General features: G+C 46.2%; 2 protein-coding genes across 4 annotated transcripts in view; one reads left to right on the top strand and one right to left on the bottom strand.

The window, feature by feature from the left end:
- The window catches only part of LOC135914318 (transcription factor SOX-1-like), a 60,255-nt gene extending 59,022 nt beyond the window's left edge, over nucleotides 1-1,233 (bottom strand). Inside the window, exon 1 of the mRNA XM_065447122.2 lies at nucleotides 1,123-1,233. Within this exon, the coding sequence (XP_065303194.2) occupies nucleotides 1,123-1,233 (111 nt within the window). The remainder of the gene's footprint in view (nucleotides 1-1,122) is intronic.
- The window catches only part of LOC135914339 (progranulin-like), a 538,683-nt gene that overhangs the window by 505,188 nt on the left and 14,253 nt on the right, over nucleotides 1-19,242 (top strand). For all 3 annotated transcript variants that reach the window (XM_070532034.1, XM_070532035.1, XM_070532036.1), the window contains one exon: nucleotides 14,867-14,935. In XM_070532034.1, coding sequence (XP_070388135.1) covers nucleotides 14,867-14,935 — 69 coding nt within the window. The remainder of the gene's footprint in view (nucleotides 1-14,866; nucleotides 14,936-19,242) is intronic.

Genomic DNA, 19,242 nt, shown 5'->3' with positions numbered 1-19,242 from the left:
GACGGCATCACGAGAGTCCGATGGCAAAGGTGGAATGACGATGACAGAACGACCATTACGGCATCACGACCATGAACGCATACCTAGTGGCCCAAGCTGGCAGACAACTTGGGGCACTGGGTTGGCGTAAGAGGATAGATAGATAGATAGATAGATAGATAGATAGATAGATAGATAGATAGATAGATAGATAGATAGATAGATAGATAGATAGATAGATAGATAGATAGATAGATAGATAGATAGATAGATAGATAGATAGATAGATAGATAGATAGATAGATAGATAGATAGATAGATAGATAGATAGATAGATAGATAGATAGATAGATAGATAGATAGATAGATAGATAGATAGATAGATAGATAGATAGATAGATAGATAGATAGATAGATAGATAGATAGATAGATAGATAGATAGATAGATAGATAGATAGATAGATAGATAGATAGATAGATAGATAGATAGATAGATAGATAGATAGATAGATAGATAGATAGATAGATAGATAGATAGATAGATAGATAGATAGATAGATAGATAGATAGATAGATAGATAGATAGATAGATAGATAGATAGATAGATAGATAGATAGATAGATAGATAGATAGGCAGGCTCAAAACGCCTGAAGTGTAGGTAAAGAATGCCGATCGCCGTAATAAATCAATTGTGGAAAACGGGAAATATTAATAGTGAAATCGTGTTCTCTTCCGCGTACCGAGCCAACTTCGTCCTCGTTGCCACCATAACGATGTCGCTACAGAAGGAAGGAAGGAAGAACAGTTTTTTGCATGACGACTCTATTGTCCGAGTCGTCCCCGCTTGTCGAGACGGCTGTCAACAGTGGCGGATTAAATTATGGGGTTTTACGAGCCAAAATCACTTTCTGATTATGAGGCCCGCCGTAGTGGAGGACTCAGGAAATTTCGACCTCCTGGGGTTCTTTAACGTGCACCTAAATCTAAGTACATGGGTGTTTTCGCATTTCGACCCCATCGATATGTGGCCGCCGTGGCCGGGATTCGATCCCGCGACTTCGTGCTCAGCAGCCTAACACCATAGCCACTGAGCAACCACGGCGGGTTACAGTGGCGGATTAGCGACGGGTGCAATCATACCCTGGATGTGGCGGGCGTGGGCCCACCAGGAGGAGCCACAGAGTCTGGCGCAAGTCTTCGGGTGGTGTAGCCCAGCTCGTCCAGGTCTACGCAAGGCATGGACGGTGACATGTCGGCGCATGTGATGATGTGGGTTGAGGGGAGGGCATGTGGACATTTCGAGTACGTGTGTACCGCATTGGGATGCTGCCCACAGACCTGACAGATGCAGTCGGCTGGGTCTACGCTCAGTGCGCTGAATGATTGCATCATTAGGGAGAGTGAATGTCTGCGATTGTCAAATGAGAGATGCTTCTGCACGTGGAAAGAGGTACGAGGCAGCCGGTAGAAGCATGCGGGATTCGCGCCTGTTTGAGTCGAGCGCGGCGTTGCTTGCGGTGCTCAGCTCGGCAAACTTTATAGGAATGAGCTTCTGGCCATCAGAGTGGGACACTCATTATGCCGACGTGGGCTAGCGAATGAGCTTGTTCCTTGCGTTCTGTTCCCTGATGGCCAGGAATACATTCCAAGAGGACCCAGAGGTTTTGATGAGAAGATGTGTGTGTGTTTAAATGAGCACGAAGGGAACATGCAGGGAAGGTTATTTAGTGGGAGATTTCGGAGCGCGTTTTGGCTGTCGTATCGTAACTGTCGGTGTCATGTGCGGGTTGGCAGATGATGTTTGCAATGGCCTGAGTCTCAGCATCCATGACAGTTTACAAGTTTATATAAGAATTTGAGAATGAGTACGTTGGGCCAACTAATGCCGTAACCCTTTGCTCCATTGTCTGAGCAGCATCATATTGTCACGGTCGGTAATGTGGGAAGAAGAGGACGATGATGGTGGCCTTGGAGACGACGAGGAAGAGTTAAGTTTTATTGCTGCTCTACGCTTGTTGGCTCAGCCATTAAAAGCCATCTGTAAATAGACGCACGCTTTTCCCTTCCCGTAACAATATAATACCTGGTGTGCGGCGGTGCGGCGAGATGGGTGGCGTAGGCCTGCCGGCGGCCCTAGTGAATATCGGCGTTGATGTTCCGAGAAATGGGCAGTGCATGGATCTTTGGAATCGAGTCCCATAGTGGCAGAGTTTGGGGGTAAATGTGGACGGTGTGCAGTATAACATACCCAAGGCGAGCCAGAATGGCCCAGCCCTGAGTAGACATGGTGAGTCGGTAAGACACTTCACAGACGTAGAACCTATTTCTAGTGATTGCAGCCACACAAAAAAAAAGGAGGGAATGATTACCTGGGTGGGCTTCCAACGCTATAGCAGCCTGGTAACCACCATTCATATAGAAATAAAACAAATCCTTGCATAGAAGCGAATGCTATAAATAAATTTTAAAGAGCAGCAGTCGGCTCAAACAGACGTTTATACAATGTTATATAGTGGTCTAAAACCATAAAAACATACCAAGCAGCCGGCTCAATGTTCCAGGTCTAAAGCTCACGCGCCCAGTTTTTTGTTCTATTATACGCAGCCGTTCTTCATGCCATGTAGAGCTAGGGCACTCGTCTTCACTTAGCACCTTTTACACAAACAGAAGGCAGGCATAAGTGAGACCAAGTGCTAGAGGGTTACAGGGGAGGGGCACCGTCTTCCTGAGCCCTCGCGCCGAGCGCGCTCATAAGCAATGCCCATCTGGATGCAAATGGAACGGCGTCCATTCCCCTTAGTCAACGGGGCATTCCTTCTCGCGCGGGCCGTTTCGTAGGCATCTGTCGCCTTCCTGCCGTCCCTGAGATCTCGACCAGATTTTAAACGTGCGCTCGCCTCCCAATGGGTCCTCCTTTTCCTCAGAACTGCGCTCGAATGTGCCAACGGGTATGTAGAGTTTGTCTTTGTCCCGAAGGCACTTGGTCCTGGAGCCCCGGGAATCTTTTAAAAGGAGAGAGCGCAAGGATGTACGACTGTTTTCTAGGCATTGAGATTTTTTTGTGAACCGAGCCTAGTTTGCTTCATTTGTGTTGATCGTTTCGTGTTAAGTGAGGACGCCACGCGAAGTTGTATCAAGCAATGAGGCTTACGAATGGTTCTTCCAACAAAGTGAGTAATTAGTTTCTAACTCCATCTTCGTATGTGTGCGGGGAGGGAGGGCGGTATAACATAACTTTCATTAATTATTTTATTTTTCATAGTTACTGAAAGGCGAAGCTCACGAGAACTTCCACTCTCGTTCAACCACAGCTTTCGCATAAGATAGCTCGTCGCCCGAGCCCCAACACTCCGATTCTGTCGTCTCGTCAGTGTGGCTTGTCAAAACAGCTAATAATGGATGAAAAGAGGTATATGGATGAAAAGAGGACACTGCGGCACTATATGCACTCCACGCATATAGCGCCGCAGTGTCCTACGCTAACTTATAGAAATGAGGCAGAATCAACACTCAGAGGCACGATAACAGCCAACGCAGGTAACTCTGTACCTAAAGAATGTTCCTTATAAAGGTACACTGAATTACTGATCCTCGAGCCACTGAAATTGTATTCACTAACAAGTCACCCAGCTGATACCACACTGATATCGCATCCACTGCACCTGTTGACACGGGTTCAACAATTGCTCTAATAAGCAGAAAACACACGACACGATTTCGGTTTTTTACTTCATAATTCTTAAGCGTTAGGCTGTAAAATAAAACACGTAAAATAGAAACAATTGCAAATACGGGAGTAGTTAGCCCGCCCGCCCGCTTGCCTTGCCTCTCCTTGACACATGAGCATTTGTCTTCTTATATTTATACACAATGACCCCGTCAAACCCGGTAGACAAATGAAATCAGTAGCAAGTTTGAACTTAGTCAACAGCAGATCCAGGAGGCGATGTCTCGATTAACTGATCCCGCTCTCCAATTTCTGTTGGCTATTCCCTTATAAGAGGCGATGTGTCTTACTGCGTCGTTCAGCTGTATTTCTGTTACGGTATCGAAATACAGTGAGCGCACAGACAATCGTTTAGGTGACAAATGCACTGGATTGTGCCGAGTCTTTTCAATCGTTTAGCGGACAGCTCCTCAGCATCAGAAAAAAAAAATATTAATCGAAGCCCGTCTTCTGTAAAGCATGACAAACTATTTTTCTTCGCCACCGCTACCACCACCACCATCACCACCACCACCATCAACGCCACCACCATCACCACCACCACCACCACTACCACCACCACCACCACCACCACCACTACCACCATCATCATCATCATCATCATCATCATCATCATCATCATCATCGCTGAGAACAAGTCCTCTCCTTCAGTCTCAGGCAAGGAGCATCCGTCCTTGCTTTCGTCCAGTGTGCTATAATACCTCTTTTACATTTGTTGTCTGCTTTGCTACTGTTTAGGCAACAACGCAAATGCAGGACACAGGGCACAGTAACACGCGATGAAGACAAGCATTGACTGTCTCGTGTTGTTTATTGTGAACGGTACATCTATACACCTCAACACCTCAACAAACTAGACGAGGAAAGGTAGAATCGAAGCAAAAATAGAAATGACAACGTTACCATAACTCAACACGCCTTCACAGGCTTTCCAAAGAGATCACTTATTTGTCAGAAAGAACAATCGGTGGTTTGCAGCATAGTTCTCAAAGTCTGCGTAAAACATACGACTACTACTTTTGAGCTGAGCCTCCTGATTTCATTTTTTCTGACCCGTTATGCAATACGTGTGCGCAAAACGACATAACTGGCGGGTGCGTTGGCCGCCATGGTTAGACGCGCAATAATTTTTCAATCAGGAAGTGTTATGCAAGTTAACAGTATGTGCAGTGAGTGACAGTGATGACCGCTGTATTTGATGAGAGCATGAGCAGCGTTAAGTTCAGCAGCACATAGTATAGCTTGCATTTCCTCTCTCTCTCTCTCTCTGCATGCTACCACTTCGAAAAAAAAAAAACAAAGAACGGTTGTCGAGCGAACAAGACGAAACTTGTCTTCGACAATACCGTCCGTGGTATCGTGTTTCTTTGAACGAATGACTTACGTACTACTTTGTCTTAAACCATCGCGTCGCATTAAACCATCGCGTCGCTGGTTTAATGATGACGCTCAAGAAGTAAGCTTTGGCACCAAGAAAAGCAACAGCAAAAATGACGCAGCTGTCACGCCCGAATGCACCGAAGTGGTGTTTTGTTTTCTCTCTTCCTTTCGTTATCTTTCTTCTTTATTTTAATTAAAGGACAAGCGCGACTCAAGGGAGATGGCCGCGTAAAAAAACGCAGGCTAGGAGACGACGTGTAAAAAAATACATGCAATTTATTAATTTTTTTTCCCACACAATTTGTAGACGCTTCGCTGGCCTTCTTTGAAACGCGTGGCTCGCAGCAACAAAATTAATCACCGATGGCTCTGGTTCTTGTCGCTTAAAATTTTGTATTGTTTTGCCGTTCCCCCGAGAAACGCTCGGCTTAGAGGCACCAAAAATAAAAGACGCATTTTTTTTTATCTTCTTGTGTAACGCCATGGGTGCGATAATGACTTTGGCTGCGTGAAAAAACTTCGCTCCTCGCTTTTGTCTGGGCCGACGGAGATACATTAGTTGAATAATGACGCGTCGCTCGTTTGCCTATAGGCTCGGATGCATATTTCGCGGCGAGTTTCTTTATGAAATGTATCTCATTGTGACGGAGATTCTTAAGACAAAGGGACAGAGAGACGGCTTCCTCGAGGCTTCGCTATAGACTCCTCAAGATAGTGAGCCAGACGGTGATGTTAAGAAAGCTACGCGCGTTATTCGATTTCTTATTTTTACTTATTTTTCTAAGTTGAAGAGACACTTTTCCTGGAGTCTATTGTCTGAAGACTACGCATCAGTATCCGGTGGAGTGGCAGTCTTATTCAATATTGCTGTCCTGTTCAGAATCATTAGCGCTTCTTCATTCAGTTTACTGTTCTAAAGGGTGTGGTGGTGAAGTGTTCAGAGACTGTTCTTTCGCATAGGACAGAACCATAACAGTTCCACTGTTAGGTCATTTGTGTTGTTCTAAATTTACAAAAATTTTATTGTTAGTTTCTCCTGTTGAAAGCCACACACTCTACTTGAAGTCATTTATTGTTTGGTGAATGACAGAAGCTTTGACTGACAGACAGGACATGCAGACAGACGGACACATTCGCTTTCCTGCATCTTAATTAGGCTACACGTGCAATACGAGGGACAGACGTCATGCGTGCGCGTGTGTGTATTTACACCGAACACTCACTTTATAGATAGCCTACAGAAGAGACTGGAATAACCTCACTCCAAATAAATTATTGCAAAGCTGGACATCCTTTGCAAAAAGAAAGTACACATCATTCCCTAACTATTCTATTAATTAGCTACTTAGTTACAATCATGACACCACACGTTTATATTGCAAAATAGGAGAAAGTCGCTTTATAAACGCGTTATTCCGTGTTTACAGATTTTAAACCGGTCATGTAAACCTAAATAAACCTGCTACGTAGCATTGGCGTAAAATGAAGTATGGCTACACGGCGCGATAAAGCGGTTCGTCTCGCCCTTGATGCCGAAGGGACTATATTCATCAAACCGGGAGTTGCACGCAGCGCCAATCGGAATGAGAACTTGGGAAGAGGTAAGTGCGACGGCAGCTTCATTTTACGCCACGATATTGCATCACGCGGGATTTGGACGGAGAGTCACGTTGTGACGGTGAGGCATGCTTAAACGGACGTGCTTTAAGAGGGGTGCTTAAAAGCTTAAAATGCTTTAAGAGGGCATGCTTAAAAGGCGTGCTTTAAGCGCGCTTCAATAATTCGACACCAGTTATTCCGGTCCGCATGGCCAATTCTAAATGTAGAAACACGGAACTAGACTATTATGACTATTCCCTTCAACTTTCCAATATATACAGGTGCCGTAAAATTGGTTCCGAGGTAGTTAATTATTGTAATTAATTTAGCTAGTACACAGATTGCTTTAGTTTCCGTTCTTCTTTTTTTTGCAAATCACGTCCGCCTTTACTGATAATTCATCTTAAGTGACGTAATTCTAGTAACCTTTGTAGGTATTCTTTTTTCAGTCTTCGAAGGAAAAAAAAAACACTGTATATTCACGCACACATAAAAACACCTAAGCGAGCCATAGCCACGCAAATTGCATACCTATACCTACATATTGCCGATAGCCAAGCCTTTATTTGCATAATTTCCATTAAAGCACTTCAGAGGACCGATGTAACTCACTGGTAACACGATCGACTCACCCCGGCTTTTGAGTGCTCTAACCTCGATATCGGCCCAACCACTCGGCCTGCATTTCACTGCATTTCTCAGTTTCACATTCCGTCATGACGAAACGACGAGAATGGTTGAGATGTGCCGCGTTGATCGCGCACGTTTCTACATGACGCTCGCGTTATTCAGGTGAATACGTCGCGCCTTGCGTTGAGTCATCATGGTACTAAGACGATTAAATTATGAAGCTGCTCAAGCTCGAAGCACGGCAATAGATTGGGTAGACGCGAGTGCGCACGTACTGCACTTCCAGTAGCGCAAATACGTCTGAATTGTTGAATCGGCGGGTATACATGGTGCTGCATATGCACGTACCGGCGAAACCTTGACTTCATCGCAGTCCTTTCACGCCGAGCCTTTAGAAAGCCAAATAAAAATATCTGGCCAACAGAATAGAAATAACTCGCGAAGCGGCTTGATCTCCGCAAGCCGCGACAGTGTTTTTGCCTGCCGGTACACTAGTCGTGGACGACATAACACTCAAATAAAGCTGTGGCAGGTACATGAACATCGTGTACATTACGTATACATCATTGCCGAGACAAAGAGTTCTAATTTTTGTGCTAGTACTCGACACTAAAAGGAATTTGTCCACCAAACTAAGTCTCGAAAGGCTTCCAACCGGAAGCAGGCAGCCAGCCCGAAGCGGCAAAGCACGTGCGCAGTCACTCGCCGAAAAAGCACAAAAATCATCTGTTTCTGCCAGTTTCATAGCGTTTCGTCATCGCTCCTAGCATAGCACACAATAAACAAACCTTAAATACGGAAAAAATCCGTGCGCAAACACCGAACAACATTTTTTAATGTCTCAGCTCGTGAAGCTCTATGAGCGGCCCCGGATCGAACGACCAAATTGCGAGGGCGAGCGACGAAAGAAAGAGCGAGCCACAAGGAGGCCAGAAGAAGGAGAGGCCGGGCGAGGAGGAATGTTGCTACCTTTAGTTTTATTCAGGCGCTGAGAACGGACTGCACGGTGGCGGCTACCTTGTAGCGCAGAGCTCAACCAGACAAACACAGAGGTAAAATTGCAGTAAACGAGTCCTACTTCGCTGCTGGGGTGAATATTCAGTAGCGGTGTAGTCGTGTGCACGATTTAGACCATCGGCGAAGTCGAACACACTTGGTAACAGCAGTAATAGCTGTACAGTCGCGGACAGAATATTATGGACCATGAAATCTAAGAAAAAGCTGAATATCTCCGCAACATCACAACGCAATCTGGTTTTTGCATTTTGGACCTCGACTAGAATATGCTAACAACGTTGTCGTGGGCAGTTTTATTGGTTACTGCTACAGGCTGCTCGGGAATTGAACGTTTTCGGAGATCCCGTGGTCCATTTTATTCTGTCCGCGACTGTACATGTCCAGCAGAGAAGAAGCGAAACCGAGGTGCTCAATTTTTGTTAATTTTATTGCAATAGCAAATATATGGACACTTCAGGCGCATTTCTGCCGTCGTCGTCGCCGTCGCCGTCGTCGTGAGGTTCCGTATAAGTGAAAGCGTGTGAGGGTGAGCCGGCGAACGCGGTTCAATCTCGCGTGCGCGAGCGACGTACGCCGCCTAGATGAGTGCCCTCTCCTGTGGCGCGCCAGGCCAGGCAGGGGAGTCAGGCGGGGGAGGAGGGGCGTTCTTCTCTGGCGGCTACTAGGGGTCCTCGATGTCCTCCTCGCCCACGGCTCTGTACAGAGTGGAGGCAACCACGGCGTCTACTACGGCGTTGGCCACACGAATCGTGGAAGCCGTTGTAGACGCATTTGGTGGACGCCAGGGACGGGTTGCCGGTGCTCGTGTCTTGAAAGCGATCTGCGATGGGGCCTAAGTGCGCGCCTGCGCGGGCCTCATCTTCAAAGCGACCTGCGATGTTTGCAGAGTGCGCGTAGTGCCGGTAGCTTCGTATGCGCTGTGATTTCGACGTTTAGTTCGCGCTGACGCGACAGCTGCACGGAAGTCAATTGGCTCGCGGCTGCTGCCGCGGTTCCCAACTCCAGCGTTTTCACAGACAGTTTCCGCTGTCATCGAGCGAGATGTGTTCATGTTTACCTGTGCGTGCGTCCTACCGTGCTGGTTCATTTTGTCAAAACACGTCGATGGGCTAGTTCCTTTGAATCCATGATAGAATGTGCAAGCGCGACTGAACAAGGACGTAGAAAGAAGCACACACACAAAGACAGCGCTGTCTATATGTGTCTGTTTTTTTTAGAGTCACGCTTACATATTCTATCATTCTTAATTTAGTTAGTAAGCAAATGTTTACAAGTTTATACGGCCGACAAAACAATTATCCTTACCTCGTACAGCTGTCTACTCATTTGCTATCGCAATCGGTGCTTCGCCTTTCGGGCGGGACTACGAATTTTTTCTTAACTTGCCTCCCACCGGCAGCAAGTTAACGTTTCGTCCACTTTCATTTTCCTTTTCTTTATTATTTTCTACATTTCAATTTCAACCCCAACTAATTTCTACCGTAATTTCCTTGGCTTCAGTGCCTGTAGGTTTTGTGTCGTCATCAGTTTAGATAGATAGATAGATAGATAGATAGATAGATAGATAGATAGATAGATAGATAGATAGATAGATAGATAGATAGATAGATAGATAGATAGATAGATAGATAGATAGATAGATAGATAGATAGATAGATAGATAGATAGATAGATAGATAGATAGATAGATAGATAGATAGATAGATAGATAGATAGATAGATAGATAGATAGATAGATAGATAGATAGATAGATAGATAGATAGATAGATAGATAGATAGATAGATAGATAGATAGATAGATAGATAGATAGATAGATAGATAGATAGATAGATAGATAGATAGATAGATAGATAGATAGATAGATAGATAGATAGATAGATAGATAGATAGATAGATAGATAGATAGATAGATAGATAGATAGATAGATAGATAGATAGATAGATAGATAGATAGATAGATAGATAGATAGATAGATAGATAGATAGATAGATAGATAGATAGATAGATAGATAGATCGGAATTCTGAAGCTTGTAAAAATCTTAGTTTCTAAGATAGTCTACATATAAATGAGCCTGCGAGTAAAATTTCACTTTTGTAATACGAGTGAAAGCGTCAAAGAGAATCTCGCAAAAGTAGCCCCGTTTTGTTACCGGAACGAAAAAACGCCACAATTACCGCCGCAATTAGCGCTCCCAGCAGAAGTGACGCATGACGGAGATCCGCGCGGCTGCTTCGCATGACCTCCGAGATCACGTGGCACGCCGAAATATCTCGGAGTCGAGGTGCTAGGATTTGCGTCGCAACCGCCAACCACCAGCTACATATGTCGTCTGCTTATAAGTGTGCTGTTTAAAGGCTTCTAATACGAAAATTGTACAATTACCAGCCCTTTTGCCCTGCCAAGATCACTTTAATGGTATGCCCTTCTCATTCATAGCCGATTTAGTCAAAGAGAAAGTTCGCTGCAGTTGGTGTTTAAGCGTGAGGCTAAAAAAATAATAAACATAAAGTTCGAGCGTATATATATCACCACAATGAGTGAAGGTAGAGCCAAAAAAGACAAAAAGAGAATTCCACATAGCACGTAAAACCCTCTATGCTATTTCAGGAGAAGGCAATGGTCCAGGAATACTCCCTAAAGAGAGAGGAGTGCAACCCACTGTTCTGAACTTTATACACTTCTCGTCTCTGCTGCTCATATAGCGGACAAGTCAATAGTGCTTGTGATATGTCCTCGTCTGGTTCTCCCCGATCACATGACGGTTATTCAGCACGCCTTATTTCATGTAGGAATAGGTTGGTGAAGGTCCCACCTAGCCAAAGTCGATGAAACAAAGCTTACATATCTCTGAAAACCAACAGAAAGTCTGAATTTTATTTGGAGGTCCACTGTATAAAGAGTAATAAGTGCCTACTGTAAGTGGGCACTTCAAAACATCTACAAAGAGGCCCCTCACCATTGTAACTATAGTTCACAGAAGACACCAGGCGACAATGATTACATTTCATTATGTTATTGTGAAAACTGCAAAAGAGGAACTGAAGAAAGCAACGGGGCTGTCAGTAATACGGCCCCGGTAAAACAATAAGCAGCAACGTAGCGATTCAGCTGACTTTCGTCTGCTTCTTTTCAATACGTCCTCTCAATGGCGACAGTGTCAACGGTACAAGAGAACCGAGTGGGGCAATTTATTCGAGAATCTTCCTATCGGGGAGCTTCTTTCTGTCTCCTTCTTCTTCTTTGTTCTCCCTCATCTGTTCCCTCTTTTCAACGGGGACAAAACGAGATTACGTTTTCAAAACAATGCCCCAAAAAGAGCCGGTGACGCGCGAAGCCACGGCGGGAAAAAAGATAAAGTCCACACATACGCGATACAGACAGACGGTCGGACGAGTATTGTGGGAGAATAAAGAAAATTTGCGAACGAAGACGACGAACCAATAGAAGAAAGTGAAAGCGTTACAGTAACCAAAATCAAAAGAAAGAAAGAAAGAAAGAAAGCGAGATAGTATAAGGCACTAGTTCTCCGAAGGAGGAGAAGACCCTCCATTGTTCACTAAAATCAGCTTCCAAAAAGACAAGGGGAGGTCGCGAAGCGCTCTCCAACCAAACATAACGCCCCGCTTTTTTTTATTTCCTGTCGCGAAAATACTTTCGCGAGGGCCGGATAGCGAGACAAGAAAAGACAGCGCCCGACCGACCCAGCTCCTTTCCTTTAAAAAAAAAGCACTTTTGGGCTTCGAGAAACAGACTCGACCGGGGTGACAGAGAAAGTACAACACTGCCCGTGTCTAGCGCTTCTCCCTCTCCCTTCTTTTTTAACAGAAGCTCACTCTGCGCAGAGCAGCAGCAGCAGAAGCAATCCGCTTCGTCAATGAGACACATGGACTGCGCACCACTCTCGCTTTCCTCTTTTATCCCTTCGTTTATCCTGTTCGCCTTTTGCGTTTCCTTAACAGAGAGCTCTCTCCGGCTGCGAGCTGATGAATTCGCTTCATTTCCACACCGGCTGTCGGAGAACAGTGGCGGAGAAGAAAGCCAGCGCGGCCGGAGGGCCAGACGAAAAGCAAACGGAGGTGCCCGCGCCGCTTTGCCTTGAAAGAAATCCGGAGCCCTCGTCTTTTCTCATCCAAATTTCCTCCCTTTTTGGTGGCACAATGCCGCCTATATAGACACAATCGAGCGCGCGTGCTAGCGCGCGAATCCTTTTACGCGTTTACGTTTTCTTTATCTCTCCCTCTCTCTCTCTTTTCCTTCTCACATTCCTCTGCACCCGTCTGCTAGCGTTCTTCAAGTTCCGGCCGGATTGCTACACTTTGCAGGGAAAGGAGGGGGGGATGCCATTTTCTCCCTTCCGCCGCAGTTTCTCGCGCACCCTGGTGGCCAACGTGCTAGCGACCTGCGGGCAAAGTGAAGCCCGAACCGTGAGAAGAGAGAAAGGGGTGCAGGCTGTTGGCGAGGAGAGGAGGAATGCAAAACGGAATTGAATGACATCGCGTGAAAGCAAGCCCGGTGCCCATACGCGTCCGAATCTTGCCGCCAAAAACGCCGCTCCGCTTCCCTTTCGCCCATACAGTCCCGCGTGCGTATAGGTTTTTCACATCTAAAGAAGGTGTCAAAGGAAGAGGGGTGCTGCATGCACACGCCACGCACACACAGTATCTATCTTCTTGTATATGCAACTCGCCAAAAAAAAAAGGGAAAACGCCAGTCTATTCACTTTTCTATAGGTGCTAACTCTTTTTTCTTCTTTCCCTAGCTCTTTCGATCTATCTTCCCCCCCCCCCTTTTTTTTTTCCTTTCCGCGTTCTGTCGTTCACGCAGCCAGCGTGCGAGAAACCCTTTCGCTCGCCCGGATTCGCCGCGTGCGTGGTGAATTCCCGTACGCTCGCGCCGCGCTCTCCGCTTGTTTCTGCTCTATTTTCCGTCTCCCGAAGCATTCGATCCTCGCGAGTGCGCCATTCTTCCGCCCTTTGTGCTATCCCATTGTGTCTCGCTAAAGGGGGAGAAATCTCTCTTCTTTTCGCCACCGTCGGCCTCCACCGGTACAATATTTTCCTTTCTCGCTTTCCGTTCACTTTCCTTTCTCTCTTTCTTTCCTTCTTTCTTTCTTTCTTCCTTTCTTTCTTTCTTTCTTTCGCCACTGGGCGAATGCGCGCTTCCTACGTTTTTGAGCGCTTGTGTCTCGACGCGACGCTGGGTATACAGAAGTGCACCGTTCAGCGTGCGAGCGGTGACCGGGGCGACTGAGGGGTGAAAAAAAAATGAAAGAGGGAAGGAAACACACCTGGAAGAAGAAAAACGATTAAAAAGGAAATAATCGAAAACTAGTAAGCCCGAGAAAGCCTCGTACTAAGCGAAAATTGCGCACATGGGGGAGACAAAAAGAAAAAGGAAAACATAAGATAAAGGAGGAGATGCAGGAGAGATGGCGCTGTGCCCTCTTCTTTTCTCAATCGAGTGAAATTGAATGAAAATGAGTCTCTCACCGTTTCAGTTCGGTCGCTGGTCTCGCTTTCTCCATAGAGACGAGGCTCGGTAGACGAATTCGAAAAGCGTATAGAAAAGAGGCGAAAGAAAGTAAAAGCACTTCACTGCTGCACAACGCTTGTCTTGTTGTTTCTGTTTTCTTCCTCCCCTTTCTTGTGTTTGTGTTTCTCTCCAGTACTGTTTCATTATTGAATATTCCTTCACCCTTCCTATATACGTATTTTCTTTTTTCCCCTAACCACTGCAGTAATAACATTACAGTAAGGAAGCTACAGTAACTGAATTACTACTGAACGGATTGGGACAGATTGCAAGCAATACACACTATATACAGTGAATTAGTTTTCCGAATATTTCGAACAAGGCAGAAGTTCGCATGAAGATGGAGACTTGATGTGGCAAACAGAGGTGGAACGAGGAACGACAACATTTCTTGTTCGACCACTCTTAATTATTTATACGCAAGGCAACTGTTGGCAGCGCAATTATCCATTTTACGGCAGTAGCTTCCGTACTACAGGACTGCGCACAATAGCTAGCTTGAACGCCATCCCGACAAAGTCAGGGTGAGTCGACTTGTCCAACCGAAGTCGGGTCGTCGTGCCGTGGCCGGCCTACGAGATCGCAAGGGTGCCGTCCTGATCTCGGAGGCTACGGTTGTGCTGATAGCGGATCGGCCAGAGGTGACATCGGGGACGGATTGTGTAATTGCGCTTGCACGCCGGGGGTGGTTTGACTAGCTCGACTCGCTTGGGCGAAATTACATGTAAACACGGACGGATCGGTTTGTCTCAGCTCGAATTCTGACTCTGCCCGCTCGTGTGGAGTTCATCTTAGCGAAACTATACAAGAGGATAAAACTTAGAGGGACCTGTTAAGTCGCATTACGCCTCCTATTATGCGTAAAACTAGACAATGAAAGCTTTAGACATGAAGGCATCCATGTAATGTATATCTTTGTCTGAGGGAAATGATGAAATGCGCAAGTATAAGCTGTCACTTCAATACTATTTCACGTTTACATTCTCCTTTACAGCCATGACACTACGCCCTTTGTTGCGTCAGCCGCTTCCGCAATGTGTCTACGTTTTGCAGGTCCAGGAAGGTACGTTGCCTTTTCTCTCTCCATCACAATAGCAGTCGATGCGTATGCGCCTAGGATGCCAATAAACGCCTCTTTGTCTCGGAAATAGCGGTGACATTCATTCACCATCCTATAGCCATAGCTATACTTGTGCGTGCGATTCAGTCTCGGCTTCTTCGTCCCACCCTTTCTGAGCCGCATTCGCCAGCCGAGTACACAACTCGGAGTTCCGCTCGGAGCAGCACTGCGCTGCTGCAGTGAGCCGTCTGCTACGCGAATTTGCATGACGCCACTGATGTTTCGCTCGACGCATGAACAATGCTACATGCGCGCGTGTGTGCGCGCACTCCCTTCGTTAAATTGTTCCTCGCTTTGCCTGCACTCACTCGCCACGCAGTGTTTCTTCGTGCGTCACCTCTTTTAGAGGTTCAGTGTTCGCGTGGGGTCTATGGGGCGCATCGGCACCGTTGAATACTCGAACCACGGTGTAAAGAAGGACGACGAGGCGAGCGAACCGTTTTCCCGGAAACTTAAACAATAAAGGGTGAGAGAGAGAGAAGAGAGAGAGAGAGATACTTCAGCGAACAGATCGTGATAAGAAAAGCAGGTTTCACTGAGCGCAACGACGGCGCGGAATTATGGGAAGGAACAAGGAGGCTGCGGATCAGAGTCGTGTAGGCGTGTAGACTGAAACGAAACCGATGGTAAAGAATAAGAGTGGCTTCCTTATATGCCTTTTTTTTTCTTCCTTTCTTCCTTCATCTTTGTTTTCACCATTCACGTACGTGTATCACTCCTTGCGCAAAGGAGAAAACTTAAAGCCGTATTCAGCGTCAATAAAATAAAATATGAATGGGAAGAAGGAAAGAAAGAAAAAGGTAACAGGAAGAGACGAGGGCAACACATGTGAAGAGCCAGGTTAAAGCAGCGCGAAATCATTTAAAAGGAATAAGAACCAACTGTGAATGAAAAGTCCGAGAGGCGCTTGGGCGCAGAGGTAAACGCATCGTTTTGCTCCCGTGCAGACAACAAAGGACTGCTTACAATGGGAACCAAGTGGAATGCACAAAGGGAGGGGAGAGGGGGAGGTCCCTTTTCTCTCATTCACCCCCTCTCAATCCACTATCCCAACAATCGTGGAGAGGTCTGTGACGAAAAAGAAGCGGGGGAAAAAATTGTTAGAGAGAAATAACACAGGGAAAGTGTTTTCGTCGCGCGCGCGCCTCCAATTCCTTTTGTGGCGGCTCTCCCGTACACCGCATTTTAACACGCTCCCAGGTTTTATATATATATGAAATTTTTTTCTTCGCAACCGTAGGTTGCGCGATTTGCCCCGAATTGTTTCGGTTTTGTTGCCTCGTTCATCCGGAAACGCGATAGAAAGTACCACGGGCACGGCTGCAGTAAAAGGCGCCGTGGCCAGTCGCGTACGGTGGCACTGCAGGAATGCGCTACGCGGCGGACGTGTACGGGGTGAAACATCTCGTATAGAGGCATTTGCCTCCTCTCCCCTCTTGCTTCTGTACTCTCACCTCTCTTATTTGAGTGTACGAGAGCGCATACAACGGAAAGTGCGCTATTTGGGTCGCATTCGATGTAGCAGCTTCTTGTCGTTTTGTCGCGAACAGAATGAAGACCGCATGATGATGTGATCGTATACAGACACGTCTGCAAATACGAACAGCCGAGGCAGTCACATGCGCGAGCAGTGGTGCCGCTGCTATAGCGAAGCGTATCTGTTTTGCGTCGTACTTTCTTTAGCTTTCTTTTTTAGCCTTCAGATTTTTTTTGTTGTTGTTGTTTTAGTGGTCTGAGGACATTATAGAGTTTTAACAGTGGCACTGGAAGTGCCATCCTGTAACGATCTCTTCTACCACTATCGTCTTGGGAAATTTTCTATGTTGTATTATTGTCCCCGCAACTATAGAGAGGAGGGGGTTAAGGGCCGGGGGAGGGGGAGGGGATTACTGCGTATTGATGGCAAGTGCTTCCGACGACTTTGTAGCGGTAAATAGCTAGAATATGGTCATTGCAATAACAGTTCTGTGTGATCTAATTAACGTCAGGTCAGCGTCACAAGATGGCACTATCAGCGCTGCTGTGACACTGGGTGGCTATCGAGGGCAGTTAGATAAAGAACAAATGTATGCGGTTACAGAAACGCACCTTAGAGACTCGGAAGAGCCGGCAGTGATGGAGAATTATATTTGTGTAGGGTGCAACAGAACTAAATCGAAATGAAAGGGAGGGGGAGTCTGAATGCTTATACATAAAGTAGTCAAATGAGAAAAAGTAAATTCGTAATGTCAAGAGCATCTTTAGTTATCATACACAATGACTGGACAAAAAGCTTGGCTGGGTAACGTATTTGTGAACTGGAAATAATTGCGTAGAGAACAATCAAGACTTAGTGAAATGTCTAAGTGCTGAGATTAGGGGTTTCGAGAATGACGCCGAAATTATCCTATTGGGTGTCATGAATGCCCACATACAGCATCTAGATGCAGGCACGTACCCAGGGGGAGCACGGGGGGCCCCGCCCCCCACCCGAAATTAAACGGCACGCACCCTCCCTACCCCCCCCCCTTCCTCGCCCCACGCCACCACTCCTCACACACATTCCTAAAACGGCGCCAAACCAAACTTGAGACTTGACAGCTATTCGGCGGTCGACAGTTTGCTGCCTTTTTCCCTCCTTTCGGATGGCGGTAGTTGTCGGCATCTTCTGGGGTGTGAAGGCCAGTTTCTCATCGATTCGGTGCCCGCGCCATTAGCTCGAGATGCGCTCAGTTGTCACCATCTACTGCAAAGGTCACGCGCATCGCTGTTTCTTCGTTAGTCCAACGTTCTTTATACTGATCCAGAGACCAAGAAAGGAACTCAGTTCGTATTCAGCTGGTCTGTATGCTCGTGGAGAACGAGTTGCGGCCGGATAAAACGCCAGTTGCGTTTAACTTTTCCTTTTGCTTCATTATTTTCTCTAGTGACGGCTCGCCGCAACGCTAGATCCTCAGAACAATGTACCCGTGTTGTATGGGCTAGATAAGGTGGAAAATAATACCATGTGAAGCAAAGTCTGCTTCACATGGTAGCCCTGCAATAACCCTGCAAGCCCTGCAATAACCGTTAAACCCATAAGCAAAATGAATGTCACCCGTTACCTCGTCTAGTTCTTCCCTAATTGCACCGCACTTTTCGTGCAAAATTGGCAACTGGAAACAAGAGTCGCAAGGAGTTGAGTAATTAAGCGATCTACTATGGGAGAGAGCCAAGGCACCAGCCAAACGGGAAGGAAAAGCGATAATGAACAAACTTAAGCGTTGTTTGCAAAAATATTGATGGATCAACACCTTTTTATTTAAGAAGGAAGTAGAGAAAACGCCGCCGAAATTGTAGAATGATTCCATGTGTTTTAAATGACGCTTCTACAGTTATCAGTCGAGCCGCATGACGTAGCCACTTCTCTGCTGTGCTTGTGTGCGTGTTTTCTAAGCTTCCGCGGTGGGCGCAGTACGCCTATAGAACCGCAGTGTCTTGCGCTCTACGCAGTTCTACGGGACTGGCGGCCACGCATCCTTACGCAGCTTCTCAAATAACAATACGATTCGGTTTTGGTACTTAACTTGGTAGAACAGTAAAAGCAGCAAATATATATTTCTCTATTATTCTTCCAGAGCTAATCTAAAAAAAAAAACGCGATTAGAAATCTTTACACTGTCGCTTATTTACTTACTCTTGGTGGTGTTCTTCCTGCGCTTCTTTCCTGCGCGAGTCCATTTGATACAGTTCCTTGTCTGTCAAGTAAACGGATAGGCGTATCCCACAGGCGTACCTGTGAGATACACCCTATTTCATTACTCTTTTGCAGGTTTAGGCGTCTTTATGGCGAACGGTGGGCATTATTCACATTTGTACTAGTAAAGGCACCCTACCCCTCATTTTCATAGAAAAGTTACCTTGGGTTGCCCCCCCCCCCCCCCTCTCCTGGAAAAACATCCTGGGTACGTGCCTGTCTAGATGGTTATACCGATAACAACGGGAAGTCAATGCTAGATCTTTGTGAGTAACATAACCTCGTTATCGTGAACACACTGCAGTGCCTAAATGTGAGGGACAGACGTCGTGGGAAGTCGGAAACCGGCGATCGAGCATTGATTACTGTCTGATGACAGAAGGAACTTGTGATAAGTTGAGAGAAATGGTCATTGACGAGGAAGGGCATAGCAGCATAGGGAATGGCCATAAACGCATCATTTTGAAAATGGGATATGCAGTTGGGAAAGAGAGTAAGTAGCGAAGAATGGCTAGTTCAAATTTTAACGCTGAGC

The sequence above is a fragment of the Dermacentor albipictus genome, chromosome 1, assembly GCF_038994185.2.
Source record: "Dermacentor albipictus isolate Rhodes 1998 colony chromosome 1, USDA_Dalb.pri_finalv2, whole genome shotgun sequence".
NCBI classification, from domain to species: domain Eukaryota; kingdom Metazoa; phylum Arthropoda; class Arachnida; order Ixodida; family Ixodidae; genus Dermacentor; species Dermacentor albipictus.
The sequence above is the reverse complement of the archived record's forward strand: the minus strand, read 5'-3'. Positions and strand labels throughout refer to the sequence as shown.